This window comes from Passer montanus, unplaced genomic scaffold, assembly GCF_014805655.1.
Source record: "Passer montanus isolate IOZ18808 unplaced genomic scaffold, ASM1480565v1 scaffold277, whole genome shotgun sequence".
Taxonomy (NCBI): domain Eukaryota; kingdom Metazoa; phylum Chordata; class Aves; order Passeriformes; family Passeridae; genus Passer; species Passer montanus.
In genome coordinates, this window is record NW_024367450.1 from 104,494 (window position 1) to 118,820 (window position 14,327).

General features: G+C 58.4%; 2 protein-coding genes across 4 annotated transcripts; one reads left to right on the plus strand and one right to left on the minus strand.

Annotated features, from left to right (window-relative positions):
- The first annotated feature begins 843 nt into the window (after window positions 1–843).
- LOC120503977 (E3 ubiquitin-protein ligase TRIM7-like) lies at window positions 844–6,600 on the plus strand. Its single transcript, XM_039713076.1, is given in 9 exon segments — window positions 844–1,112; window positions 1,205–1,445; window positions 1,448–1,575; window positions 3,282–3,368; window positions 3,506–3,733; window positions 4,206–4,228; window positions 4,340–4,455; window positions 4,736–4,768; window positions 5,211–6,600. Coding segments are annotated over 9 exon segments (1,467 nt in total). The 5' UTR covers window positions 844–1,028; the 3' UTR covers window positions 5,738–6,600.
- Window positions 6,601–6,624: 24 nt separating this feature from the next.
- LOC120503972 (zinc finger protein 692-like) lies at window positions 6,625–13,801 on the minus strand. 3 transcript variants are annotated; one of them, XM_039713072.1, is made up of 12 exons: window positions 13,677–13,801; window positions 12,937–13,169; window positions 12,823–12,854; window positions 12,160–12,507; window positions 11,899–11,947; window positions 11,630–11,776; window positions 11,053–11,181; window positions 9,057–9,119; window positions 8,744–8,822; window positions 8,533–8,647; window positions 8,057–8,156; window positions 6,625–7,675 (listed from the first exon to the last, which is right to left on the minus strand). In XM_039713072.1, exons 1-12 carry the CDS (start codon window positions 13,698–13,700, stop codon window positions 7,321–7,323), a joined length of 1,674 nt encoding a protein of 557 aa, XP_039569006.1. In that variant the 5' UTR covers window positions 13,701–13,801; the 3' UTR covers window positions 6,625–7,320. The 3 variants fall into 3 exon arrangements, with proteins under 3 accessions (XP_039569006.1, XP_039569005.1, XP_039569004.1); XM_039713071.1 differs by having other exon boundaries at window positions 8,533–8,822; window positions 11,630–11,773; XM_039713070.1 differs by having other exon boundaries at window positions 8,533–8,822.
- Between the last annotated feature and the right edge of the window lie 526 nt (window positions 13,802–14,327).

Sequence of the window (14,327 nt, forward strand, 5' to 3'; positions counted from 1 at the left end):
GGATTTCTAACACTCGTGGGAACACGGCAGAGAAGCTGATGCTGTGGAAACCACCCCCAAACCCCTCCACTCTCATCCCCTCATGCCAGAAGTCCCCAAAATCCTACAGAAATCCTCAAAACAACCTCTGCTTGCCTGCCCCCACCTCACCCTACTCTCAGGGATCTGGGATCATCCTAAAACCTGTAAGACTGCTACCCTCCCAGCACCCTATAGATCTCCACACACCCCCCTCAACCCTACAGCGACCGCAATAAAATCCTACCCACCCCAGTAAACCTCCTTAATCCTACAGGAATTCCCCCAAGCCATCCTATACACCCACCACAACTCTACAGGGCCCCCAAAACCCATCCTATAAACCGCAACGCCCAGATCCCATAGCAACGGAGCTACAAAACACTCTGTAGACGCCTACACCTATTCTGTTGGAACTGAGACATCCAGCCCGCACTCTACAGGGAGCCCCTCATGTCTGAGCAGCCTGGAGGGGACTCCTCCCCTTTCCCAGCCGCCCACAAACCCCGATACCCCTCCTCAAATCCTGTAGGGACCCCCAAACTCTTCTCAGCGCCCCACAGACCCCAATATTCCCCGTCAAGACCTGCAGAAACCCCCAAACCCCTCAGCAACCCCCGCGCCCCTCCTGTGGGGGCCTCGGAGCCATCTCCCCTCAGAGCGGCCCCTCTCTTTCTGCGCACGCGCGGCCACACCCCCAACTCATTACCACACCCAGGAGCAGCGCTGACCACGCCCACTCTAATTATATGCAGCGCAAACCACGCCCGTTTTCTCATTGTGCGCAGGCGCGGCCCCGCCTCTTCCCCCGGCGCAGGCGCGTGGCGGCCGCTCGGCCGTCAGTTGGGCGGCGGAGCCGTGAGGGGAGGACGCGCGGGGTCTGGGGGCGCGCAGACTTTGGGGGCGCGCAGAATTTGGGGACTCGCAGACTTTGGGGAGCCGCCGTCGCCACCGGCGCCACGACCGGCACCGCCACCGGGCCCAGGGCCGCCACCGGCTCCGCGGCCGCCATGGAGGCGCCGCCCGCGCCGCCCGCCGCACCCCCGGCGCCCTGCAGCGCCGCGCGGAGCCTGCAGGACGAGCTGACGTGCCCGGTGTGCCTGGAGTACTTCAACGACCCGGTGCTGGTGGGCCGCCCGCCGCACTCCCGGCGCCCTGCAGCGCCGCGCGGAGCCTGCAGGACGAGCTGACGTGCCCGGTGTGCCTGGAGTACTTCAACGACCCGGTGCTGGTGGCCGAGTGCGGGCACAACTTCTGCCGCGCCTGCGTGACCCAGTGCTGGGAGGACTCGGCGCGGCGCCTGTGCTGCCCGCAGTGCCGCGAGCCGGTCCCGCAGCGCCTCTTCCGCCCTAACCGCTCGCTCGGCAACATCGTGCACATCGTCCGCCAGCTGGGGCTGCCGCCCGGCCCCGCCGAGCCGCCGCCGGGCGGCACGGCGAGCCGCTGCGGCTGTACTGCGTGCAGGACCGGCGCGCCGTGTGCGTGGTGTGCCACCTGTCCCGCGAGCACCGCGCCCACACCGTGCTGCCCGCCGAGGAGGCGGCCCACGCCGCCGAGGTCAGTGCCCGGGGTAGATCCCCCGCTCCACGCCCGGCTCGGAGGGTGGAGAGGAGTCCCACTCCCGCTGCGAGGGCTCCGCTCCCTCCTGGGTCTTTTTTGGGGTGCTGCACCTCCCCCGTAAGAAATGGGGGGTGTAGTAAGATCGGGAACACCCCAAGTTGATCTCACGGCTTGGGGGGACCCCAGGGACTCCCCTCCACTCAGGGACTCCCTCCTCCTCCGGCACCCCCAGTTCCACGGGGGGAGTACAGAAATGAGCCCCCAGACCCCCACCCCTCGTGTGGGGTGCAGGATCTCACCCTGGGGGGATTCCCTCCCTAGCTGGGCGCTGCTTCCAGGATTGGGGGCGCGGAATCACCCCAAAACACGGGCACCCCGGGGTGGCGGTGTGGGATCCATCTGGGTTGAAATCGAGACCCCTGGGGAAGGGGGATGATCGTGGGAAATCCCACCGGCCCCCCGAAATCCCGCGGGGGCACACCGAGCTGAGCAGGGCGTTATTTAATCCCTGATCCCATCGGGAATCAGGCTGGAAGTGGCCTGTACCCCCCTCGCTCCATCCCGAGGGAGTGACGCAGAGCTAAAACTGCGCCCCCGAGGCAACGCTGGGGCTCCCCAATGTCGCGATATGGGGCGTGTCGCGACCGCTGCGGGGATTAATTTGTGAGTGTACGAGCGCAAGGGCTCGATGCGGGTGGCCAGGCTCGGAATTCCAGGCTGGAGCAGCGGATCCAGAGGGATCCAAGATGCCGGGCGGAGCCGATGTCGCTGCGCAGTGGCAGCAGCAGGAGGAGGGTGGCACCAGCACCATCCCGAGGGACCCGGGAAGGGAATTGTGAGATCATTAACCACCGCGTATTAATTAATTACCCCCTTTGAGAGGAGGTTTTGTCCCGGAACTGCCCTGGTTCCTCTTCCGGGGACGCTGGGGCTGTCTCGTCCCCCTTCCCCCCCCCCCAAATCTGGGATTTTGCCCTTTTTTTTCAGGACACAAACGTCCTTAGGTAGATCCAGGTTGTTGTTCCCTTGGGATATTTTTTTCCCCCTCATTAACCTACTTTTATGAGTGTTTGATAATTGGTTGTTGCTGAGATCCTCACTTCTCTTTTTTTTCCCTGATTCTTGCTTCATCTCATGGCTAAATTCCAAAGGCATCAACTTCTGTCTCTTTAACAGTCAAAATCCTTCTATTTAGGGTTTTGGTTACAAAACAAGTAGATTTATTTGCCCCCAGGGCTAGCTGCTCTTTGCACATTATTGCTGCGGCTTCTCTGCCCTCCATGGAGGTCAAACTACTTAAATAAGGATGAGTTTAACTAATTAATAATTTAATGAGCAGTTTGGAGGCAGCAGTTCCTCCTCTTGGAGGAGGTCCAACCCAATTTTGGGGTGCCCTGAAGAGGGGGAATGTGGGAGATAATCCTGGGAGGAGGACGGGGGTGGCACCAGAGCATTTCTTTCCTCGCAGGCAGATAAAATTAATTGACTTTTTTTTTTCAGTTTTTGGGCTGGTTGGGTGTTTTTGGCACAGCCTGAGGTCAGGGTTGAGGGGTGCAGAGCAGCTGCTGGTACCAGCTCCAAAAAAAAAAAAACCATCCCAGATTTGGGTGAATTTGGCCGTTTTAGCAGCAGCAGCCCTTCCCTGCTGTGGGGAAGAATTCCCAAGGGAAGAATTCCCAAGGGATCTGTCGTTGTGCTTCCAGGAGGTGCCCCAGGAGCACCTGAGCTCCCTGAGGAAAGGGCGCGAGGAGGCCAAGGCTGAGCGGGAGCGGCAGAGCGAGGAGCTGCTGGTGAGTCCAGGGGGGGCTTCACTCTCACTTGGGGATTCCCTGTGGAAATCCAGTCCCACCTGAATCTTCTCTGCCTTTTGGGGTGGGGGGTGACTCCCTGAGCTGCCCTCACGGGGGTGTTTCCCCTGGAATTGCAGAAGCAGACGGAGGTGGAGCGGCAGAAGATCGTGGCCGAGTGCAAGGAGCTGCGGGCGTTCCTGGAGGAGAAGGAGCAGCTCCTGCTCTCCCGGCTGGAGGAGCTGGAGAGGGACATTGGGCGCCGGAGGGACGAGAGCGTGGCCAGGCTGTCTGAGGACATTGCCCAGCTGGACAAGCTCCTGGCAGAGCAGGGCGGGGACAGCGGGACAGGGAGCACACCTGGCGAGGTGGGAGTCAGTTACGTATTTCCATGGAAAAAATTCCCTGCTTTTGGACACAGAAATCCCTTGCATTGGGCTGAAATATCCTAATTAGATACACTAATTACCCTAGATATGCTAATTACCCTAGATATTCTAATTACCCTTAATTAGAGGGACAGAACCTATATATGGGGATGAAAATTCCGTTTATGGGGGCAAAAAAAGTCCTGTTTATGGGGTGGAAAAAAAGGTTCCATTTACGTAGGCAAGAATTTCCATTTATGGGTCAAAATATTTATTTATTTACTTATTGGGGAAATAAATCTGTTGGGGAAAAGAATCTATTAATGGGGTGAGAAATTCTACTTCTAGATACAAAAATATCTTTATGGTGACGAAAGTCCCTTCATGGGGTGCTCCCAGTTTTTGGGGAGGATTTTGAGATCCCTTGAGATGCTGATCCTAACAAATTCCTTGGGTTTTCTTCCCCTTCCAGGGTGTTGTCCCAGCTGGTGGCAGGTGAGTGAACTGGGTGAACTTGGAGGCTCTGACGGCAGCTGGAGCTGGTATTTCAGCCCTTCCCAGGGGGAATTCCTTGGTTTTGGGTCCCTGACTCCCATGTCTCCGCAGCCTGGAGAGCTGGATGTTCCTCAAGCCTGAGCCTGGCTTTTCTGAGCTGGAGAAGAAGCTGAAGAGTTTTTCCCAGAAGAGCGCAGTGCTCAAGGAGGTGCTGCTGGAATTCAAGGGTGAGCCTGATGAGAGCCTTCCTGGAAAAAAACAAACCACTGCTTCCCAGCCAGGATCCCACATGGAAGTCCACCAAAATCAGGGCTGGGATGTAGCTGGGCCCTAATTCACCCCCCTGGGTTGGCTGGGAGAGCTCCGGGTTGTTTGAGCATTGGCTCATCCCAGGGAAGAGGTGGAAAAGTGATTTTCCTGGGATTTGAGTGTGGAAGTGTGGAGTGGGGATCATTCCCATGGCTTGGGCAGTTCTGGGGACTCAAATCCTTCCTTCTCTTCCCACAGAAAACCTGCGCTTTGAGCTGGAGAATGACACAGGTGAGGCCATCAGGATTGGGATGAGACCTCTCTTTTCCAGGGGCTTGCATGGAATTGGCTGGGATTCGGGGCTGTAACTTCCCTTTTCCAAGAGATAATGCGGGAATTTGCCAGGACTGGGGGTCATGTGGGCTCTAACCTCCCTTTTTCCAAGGGTTAAGGTTGGAATTGCTGGGCTTGGCTTCTGTGTGGGCTCTTCAGGATGTTACAGGTGGCTCACCTGGGTCCTTCCCCTCTGGTTTGGGGCACAGACAATCCATCCAGCCCCCACATAAGTGGGATAACGATCCCAGAGGTGACTCACCTGTGTTGTCCCCGTTGGGTTTGGGACACAAACCACCATTTCTGTTCAATCCCACCATTCCACAGGCAGTGAGTTCGGCACACCGAGCCAAGCCTGCCAATCCCACAGGTAACCCCTCCTGTTCTCCCTCCCCTCCAGGTGAGCTCTCGCTGGACCCCGACACGGCCAACCCTTACCTGGTGCTGTCGGAGGACAAGCGGAGCGTGCGGCTCCGCGGGGCTCCCCAGGAGCTGCCGGCTCACCCCAAACGCTTCGACTACGCCTTCTGCGTCCTGGCCTCCGAGGGCTTCTCCGCTGGCCGCCACTACTGGGAGGTGGAGGTGGGAGACGGGGAGAGCTGGGTGCTGGGCGCCGCCCGCGAGTCCGTGCGCCGCAAGGAGAAGGTCGACTTCGCCCCCGAGGAGGGGATTTGGGCAGTGGGGCTCAACTGGAAGGGTAAAAATTGGGATCAGTACCAGGCGTTCACCTCTCCCGAGACGCCGCTGTCGCTCTGCGAGCGGCCGCGCAAGATCGGGGTGTACCTGGACTACGAGGGCGGCTGGGTGGCGTTTTACAACGCTGACAACATGGCTCCCATCTTCACCTTCACCGCCGCCTTCTCCGAGAGGATCTTCCCGTTTTTCTGGCTCTTTTACGTGGGCTCCTCGCTGTCCCTCTGCAACTGAGCCCGCCCCGCTCACTGGTGGTGTCCCCTCTCCCCTGCCATCCTTAGGTTTTCCTTTGCTTCCAAGCAAAACGCCCCAAATCCTGCCCTTGGCTGTTTAGGGGGCATTTTTTTCCTGTTGCAGTTCAAAGTTTGGAGTCTTTTTACCCTTGATATTTTCCTCAGGGGCATTGGTTGGTGAGGGGGTGCTACTTGAGCACCCCTTCCCTGTTGCTGGTTAAACACCCCTGTAGTTCATTTTGTGTTTTTCTTTGGAGTTGGAAGCCCCGTGGAACAGGGAGAGGCCGATCCCATCCTACTTCGAATAGTAGCCAAAGCTTTGTGTCCCCCCTCCCCCCTAAAATGCTGTGTGGAGAGGAGGGGTGTCACCCCCCCCCAGTTTGGACACCATTGCTTTGCAAGTCATCTGTACCCATCCCATCCTGTCTCATCCCATTCCCCCTGGGGAAAGGGCCAAGCCCCTCCTGCTGTTGCTGAGTGATCCCCCCCTCTCCTCTATTGCCCCTCCCATTGTCCCCCCTCCTTTTGTCCCCATCTCCCCCATTGCCCCCCATCAACCCCTCCCTCTTTATCTCCTCATCTTCCCCACTGTCCCCCCACCATTTCCCTTCTCATCTCACCTTCTATCCCCCTAAATTCTGAGGCCCTGGAGTGCCAGGATGCCAGCGAGGGGATGTGGATATTTGGGGTCACCCCAAGCCCGGGCCGGGGGGGTTTTTGGGGGGGCTGGGGGTGGTTCTGTGTTCTTAGGTGTGATCTCGCGCTTGCCCGCTCCCCTCGTGCCCTTGCCCCTGCTGCTGTTCGTGTCCTTTGCCCTGTCACTGTTAGTGGGGAAATAAAAGTTGCTGTGCAAAAAAAAAAAAATCCCTAAAACCCGATAATTTTGGGGTAACCTGCTGGGGTAGAGCACCAAGGGGTTTTGGGGACACTTGCAATTCACTACACGGTCCCAACTTGGAGCTTCCAAGTATCTGTAGGTTCAAATTTAAATCAGAGTTTTAAAACGAAAATTAAATTAAGTGTAAAGGAGAAGTCTGAAGCACTGGGAGCTCCCACTTTTGGGGCGCAGCCCCACTGGGCATTGTCTCATCCCATTTTTGGGGCACAGCTCAAATGTGTGCTCCCACCCATCACCGTTTGGGAGAACAGCCTGACTGGGAGCTCCCACCCATCCCAGTTTGGAGGCACAGACTCACTGGGAGCTCCCTCTCATCCCAGTTAGGGTCCCCAGTTCCTGGGTGTTTGGTGTCTCCACCCCCTCTCCAACCCATTTTCCAGACCATCCAAATACCACTTTTCTATCTTTTTCCCATAAAAATCTGACACCAAATCCCACTTTTACCCAAAATAAGTCTTTATTGAGGATCCACTTGTGGCAATACTGCTGGGCTCAAGGGAGGCTGGGATTTGGCAAAAAAAAATTGGGATTTGGCTGAAAACTTGGGATTTCATCTAGGATTTGGCTGAAAAACTGCGATTTTCCCCAGTTTTGCCTCTCCCGTGTATTTTTGGCACCTGGAGCTGCTGCACCGTCCAGCATCACCCCCAGTTTTGCTCCAGTCCCCAAACTGGGGGAAGAGCCCTCTAGGACCCCCCGTCACCCACCCCGTGGCCCTGGGGCGTGCCTGGGTCCTGCCCAGCGCCCCCCACCCCAAACTCCAGTGGGGTCCTCCCTGCATCCCCCCCTCTGCCCAGGACATCCCCAAGCAGCTCCAGAGGCTCCACGGGCCCGGGGGGCTCCGGGTGCTGCCGGGTTCCCTCGGGATGGGGGAGCCCCCCGGGGTGGCTCTTGCTCTTGTGGGCGGTGACGTTGTCCCGCTTCTCGAACCTCTTGCCACAGACATCACACGGGAATTGGTAGAAGGAGTCGGCGTCGTGTTTCCTCATGTGCCAGTTCAGGGAGGCTTTTTGGCGGCAGGTGAAGCCACAGATTTCACACCTGGAGGAGCAAAAAAATCCCCAGGGATGAGGCGCAGGGAGAACCATGCTCGGGGCTGGAATGTGGGTTGAAGCTCCAGCGCCCTCCTGGCATGAATGGGTTGGACAGGAGTCATCCTTCGTTCTGTTCCAGCTCGTTAAGCTGTGCCTACTTAAACACTGCCCTGGACCTGCTGGGTCTGGACACAGCCAGCTCCAAGGGCAGAAACCTCGGGAGAAATCTCAGCCCAGCTTTTGGCTGGATTGCTGAGGAGCTGATTTTGGCTGGAAAAGGATGGCAAAAGACTCCGAGGCTGAGCAGGGCTGCAGGGATGGGACTGGGATCTGCTGGAAGGGCAGGGATGGGACTTGCTGGCAAGTCAGAAATGGAACTGGGACTTACTGGAGTGGCTTCTCCCCAGTGTGGATCCGTCGGTGGATGATCAGGTTGCTGCTGGTGCGGAAGGAGCGCGCACAGAACTCACAGATGTAATCCCGCTTGTCTGGGGGGAAAAAGAAAAGGGATCAGGCTGATCCAGCCTGGAAAAACCATCGGGGCCCTCGGGATGTGCTTTGGGAGCAGGGAGACTTCCCAGCGTGGGAATGGAGATGATAAAGGAGAGATTTGGGGAGCAGAGGGCAACAGTGATAGCTCCCGGGGATGGGAATTTGGGAATGGATGGGGAAGGGGGCACAGGAGGTGTGAATCCGATGGGATCAGGTGGAATCAGTACAGAAAGTGTGATCCACAAGGGAGGTGTGATCCACAAGGGAGCCGTGATCCATACCGGGGAGTTGTAACCCCTCCAGGAGGGTGTCCAGGGAGGTGTAATCCATAGGGGGGAGGAGGTGTGATTCCCCTGGAAATGCCCCACTCACCACTGTGCAGCTTCTCGTGTTCCTTCAGGTGTTTCTTGAAGTTGAAGGATTTCCCACAGGTGGGCTCAGAGCAGGTGAAGGTTTTCTGGTGCACGTGCTGGTACTTCTGGTGGTGCTGCCGGGGCGGGGGGGAAGAAAACCTATCAATCAGCTCCCAGGACACCCCACCGAGGCTCCCCAGTGCTCCAGAAAGGTCTTCCCAGGCACTCACGTTCAGGTACTGGCGGTTGGAGAAGATTTTGCCGCAGCCTTCGAAGTCACACAGGAGGATCTCGCGCTTCGCTGCCTTCCTGATGGAGAGAACGTGGGAAAAATCATTATCAGGAAGGAGGAGGAGGGTTGGAAAAGCTTTGGAATGTGAATCTGCCCCCAGCTCCTTTTTCCTCACCCACCCTCTCCCTTTTCCCCACGCAATAAAATCTAAAATGAAGCAAAGGAACCCTTTCAGAGCCTCCTGCCCGTCCTCCTCTTCCTGGGAATGCCTGGAAGCTTCCCTGGCCCCTTCCCTCCTCTTTCCCAGGTACCTGATCCTCTTGGGGCCGATCTGAGCCATGTCCTTGTCTCCTGCTTGTGGCTGCCGACGGCAACTGCAATAGGAAAGAGCCATTTTGAGCCAGGCCCTGTTGTCCCCCCCGCTGTCCCCAGGCCCAGAGCCAAGATTCCCGAGGAAATCCTACATTAAATCATCCTCAGGACCAGCATTTCTCCCATTTCCACCCCATGGACAGCAGGAGACGCTAGAACAAACACATCGTTCAGGCATTAAAATGAGAATAAATTCTTTATTGCTTGTTACAAAACCCCTTTCACGTGGTTTGGACACGTCCCAGGACACTGAAATTGGCTCCCAGCCTGGTTTGATCTATAATTCATCCATAGCTCCCTGGAAACAGCAACTATTCCTGGCTGTCACCCTGGAATTAAGGAAAGATCCATTAAAAGTGGATTAGAGTGGGGTTTGGGGAGGAGAAATAATAGAATGGTGAGAGATGCCAATGCTCAAGCATGGACTCAGCCTGAGGCTTGTCCCAAATCTCTTGAAAAAAAGTTTTATCAGCTCAGGGTGACTTTACCTGGGGAAGGGAGAATAGGAGAACTCCCTTAACATCTGTAAAGTCCTGCTTTGCTCATAAGCCAGGATTTTATCTCCCATTTTCAACTTGCTGTGACAAAAGAGAGGGGGGGAAATTAACCAAAATATTAAAAATATGATCCGTGTCACCAAGCTCAGCCCAAAAAGGGCTGACCTGAAGCTTGGGCTTGGCTCTGGGAGTGGGCAGAGAGCTGCAAGCCCCCCTGGTGCCTCAGAAAAGCCACCAGGTATAACTTTGGACATATTTGGAGGGCTAGACCGTGGGATTTGGGATGGAAACCAGGCAGAACCCAAAAAGCACCAGGAAAAAACCTCACATTTAATTCACTTTTGACCCCAAAAAGAACAGCCCAGATTGAACACAGACTTTTCTACCCTCACATTGGATTTGGAAGCGATGGCAGGGAGAGGGGAATAGCAAATTCCAACGTTACCTTCACTGGGATTGGGTCTCCAGGAAGGTTGGCCCTCTTCCAGCTGCATCTGGGGTGGTTCTGGAGCTGCTGGGAGAGGGGAGGGCATTCAGCATCCAAAAGGAGCTGCTCAAAGGGAGCAATCAAAGCCGTAAGGGAGCAGCACAACACTCACCTGGGGAAATTCTTGGGATAGGATTGGCGCTGAGCCTGACTTCCAGGGAACAGATGGAGAAGTTATGGCTGATTCCAGGAAAAAGGGGGATTTTCCCCCCTTATTGTATCAAAAGTGTAAGAAAATCCATCCAGGTGAAGTGTCTAGGTGTGTTGGATCTGAGGCCATGCATGGACCAAGCCCCAACCTTTAATGCTTGTGCAAAGCCCCAGTGAAGCCCTGAGGGCTGGTTTAAGCTTTTTTAGCACAAAACATTGAATTTTGTGTGCCTGGAAACCCAACACTCGGCTGCAAGACTGCTGGAGAGCCGTGGATCCATCCGTGGAGGAGATTGTGCTGGGATTGATGGATTGTGGGCTGTTCCACCTCCAGTCCAGTGGAGATTTCAATGCCCACCAACAGGTCTTTGCCCCCCTCCATGGCACCCCCAGCTTTGGCTGCCTCTCCTTGTTCCCTGACCACCCTGGACCGGTCCCACGAGGGACAGGGTGGGTGACACCAGGCTCATACAGCCCCTGGTTTGTGAGCCAGACCCCCATTTGCTCACTCAACACCCCAGACCAAGCAACAAGCTCTGCCCTGCAGTCAGCATCGTGGGGAGGGTTGAAACCCCCTCCTTGGGGACACAGAGCTCTTGCCCCAGCGCCAAAAATGTGATGGGGAGAAGTGACTGGAGACACACGACCCTCATGGAGCTCTTGCCCCACACTCAGTGGTATCACGGGGAGGGTTTAATCCCTTTGGGGACACACAGCTCTTGTCCCGTGGCCCACAGCACTGGGCACTCCCAAGATGATGACTCTGACCCCCATCCCCTCATCCCTTCACCACTGACTCACCTGACCCGCCTGCTCTTCTCCTCCAAGGAGCCAGAGCTGGGCAGGGCTGGCTCGAGCAGGGGCTGCTCCTCCTTGGCTGGCTTCTTGCGAGCCTTGGGCTGGCTCTGGCGCCGCTGCGGCTCTGAGGTGCTGTAGGGGGCACAGAGCAGGGCAGGTGAGAGGGGCTGGGTGCTTGACGGGGTGAGATACGGCTTGGATGTGGTAGGAAATGAGTTAGTTGGACACGGTTAGACATGGCAGGACATGGGCTGGACTTGGTTAGACATGGCAGGACATGGGCTGGACATGGTACAACACGATTGGACATCAGTTGGATATGGCAAAGACCCCCAGGTGAGACACGACGAAAACGCCTCTCCAAAATTCTGTGCTCTTTGACCCCAGAAACCCCTCATTTCAACACCACACGGACACTGTTCCCACCTCCTCCCCGCTCTGCCAGGCCAGCTGCAGCAGGATGAGCACATGGCAGAGATATGAAGCCTGAAACCCCTGCAGTGCCACACTGGTCTGGACTGGGATGGTGCCAGATGTCCCACACCACCCCGCCCTGCAGGCTCCCTCACAGCTCTCCCACCTGTCCAGGGATGGGTGATAGTTCTCATCACGCAGGTCGTCGGTGTAGGCCAGGTCATCACCCTTGGCAAAGTCCTCGTCCTCCTCTTCCTCCTCTTCCTCTCGGGGCTCAACTCCTGGCTCTGCGTCGTCCCCGGGGACGGCGCTGCTGGACAGTGACCCGGGTCAGCTCTGCCGTGGTGGCTCAAGCACAGACAGTGGTGTTGGGGACACAGGGACAGACACAACTGCTGGCCTCACCAGGGGATGCTCGTGGCTGCCAGCACTCACCTCTCGCCAGCTGCCACCACAGGCCCCGGTTCCAGCAGCACCTGGGGGGCTGGAAGTGGACAGGAGGGTGGTGAGGAAGGGCTGGGAGAGGTGAGGAGGATGGAAAGCTGGGAAGGATGGGGGTGCTGGAAAGGTCTGGGCTCGGGGCAGCGTCTGATCCTACTGGGATGGTGCTGGAACTGAACTAAGAACTGGGAGAGGGGCTGGAGGTGGGGAATCCAGGGGAGGCTGAGGGCAGAAAGGTCACCTGGAGGAGCTCACCTGTGCCACCAGCATCACCACGTCCTGTGTCCTCGTCCCCATCCCTATCTCCATGGGGTGACCTGGCCGTCCCCTCCAGCGTGGCCCTGCGGAGCGAGCGCCGGCGCCCAGCGCCCAGCGAGGGGCCGCACCCCTGGGCCTCTTTTGGGGGGTGGCAGGAGGGGCTGCTGGGACCCCCAGAGCCACCCCAGGAGAAGCGGTGCCCGGCCACGCACTCCCAAACCAGCGGGGCCGCGCTGCCTGGCGCTGGCAGCCGGATGTCTGGCACAAAGCCACACTCCTGGCCGTGGCCGTGGGACAGCGCGACCAGGCGCTGCAGCGCCGCCGGCTGGAGCTGCTCCAGCTCTCCTGGGGAAACAAAGACATCCGTGAAAAACAGCTCAGGGATGGGATTTTGGGGAGGGCCGGGACAGCTGCAAGGCCCTCTCCACCTTTCTCAGGCTTCTAGGGCTCTCCTTGTTAGGGAGCAACTGTCAAACAGCTTCCCAAAAAGGAGCTGGGATGCCAAGGGAGGGTTTGCCAAGTGCTCTGGGTGGGGTGAGCAAACCCAAGAACGGCTCCAGGTGCTTCTCCAGCACCCATCCCAAGAGGAATCCCCTCTCTCCAGCATGAACGGACTCAAACCACTGCATGCCAACGTGGAATCGGGAGGGAAGCACCTACCTGTGCTCCAGGTGCAGCCGTGAGAGCTGTACCTGCGTGGGGAGACAGAGGTGAGCGAGCAGAAACCTGGCTTTTCCCCCACCAGGGGCGGGTTTTAATGGGGTTCTGAGCTACCTGTCGAGGAGGAACTGTGCCAGCTGGGAGTGCAGGGCGAATCCGAGCTGCTCCTTGAGGCGGCACCAGCGCTCCAGGTGCCCGCCGATGCGGATGCGGCACTTGCTGCGCCGCGCGTCCAGCTCGCGGCGCTTCTGCCGCCGCAGGCACTCGGGGGGTGGCGGGCGACCCCCGGGCAGGGGCTGGGGGCACGTGCAGGGGGCGTCGGAGAGGGGCGCAGGGCTGCCCTGAGCCTGGAGGGGGCAATTTGGGGGTCACATGGACAAAGCCCCCCGCAGTCCTGGGGGGACACAGGGGGGACATGGGGGGTACAGGGGGGGGTGACAGGAGGGACACGGGGGTGGCGTGACATGGTGGGGTTGGGTGAGCAATTAGGGTCCCCTGGCTCCACAGTGGTGAATTTTGGGGGGTGGGGACACACACAGGAGGTGGCCTGGGACATGGAGGGGGTCACAAAACGGGGAGCGGGGAGGCATCCACACTGCCCCCAAGCCCCGCCCACACAGCGCCCGTCAGGGCCGCGCCCCTATTAGCCCCGCCCCGTTCAAGCCACGCCCGTTTAAGCCACGCCCCCTCCGCGCGGTTTCCCCCCCACCGCTCCCCCCACCGCACCCATCGCCGCCGCCGGGCCTTAAAGCGGATGGGGCGCCGGGAGGACGGAGGCGGGCGGAACGGGGAAACGCCCGCGACTCCATCGCGATCCCGCCGCCCTCTCCACCTTCGCCCCGCCATCCGCGCACCTCCTGTGCCGCTCCGGTCTCCATGCCGCGCCCTGAGGGACCCACCCCGCACCGTGCCCCCTTTAAGAGCCGCCGGGCCCCGCTGCCGCACCGCAGAAAAGATGGCGGAGGCCCCGCCCCGCGCCCCCCCGCCGCCCGTGCGCGCGGGGCCGCGGGGGCCGCTGGGAGATGTAGTCCGGCCGCGGGGCACGGTGGGAAACTCCCGGATTCAAATTGGGGATGGGCGCGGGGGGACCCGTGGAGACAGCAGGGGGGAAAAAGAGGGGGGCAGGCACCACTCAGCTGTCCCCGAGAGATTTCGGCACCCCCCCAAAACAAACCCCAGAACGACTGAAATTATCCCAGCGACCCCGCGTTGAGCCTAAATCGCTTCAAGCCGTACCTGGAGGAGCAGAAAAGCTCTTTCCCACTCGAAGTAAAGCCTGAGGTCCCAGCTGTGATTGCCAGCATTCACACAGGGGAGGATCTCTGTCCACCTGTGATTGCAAAAGTTTTGGTTGAAGGAAAAATCGTGATTTCAGGGGCCCCAGGGTGGCACAGAGACACTGAGAGGCTGCAGTGGGGAACTCGGGGGTGACACAAAGAGGTTAGGGCAAGGGCTAAGGCACAGGTCAGGGTTAGGGCACGGGTTAGGGTTAGGGGTTAGGGTTA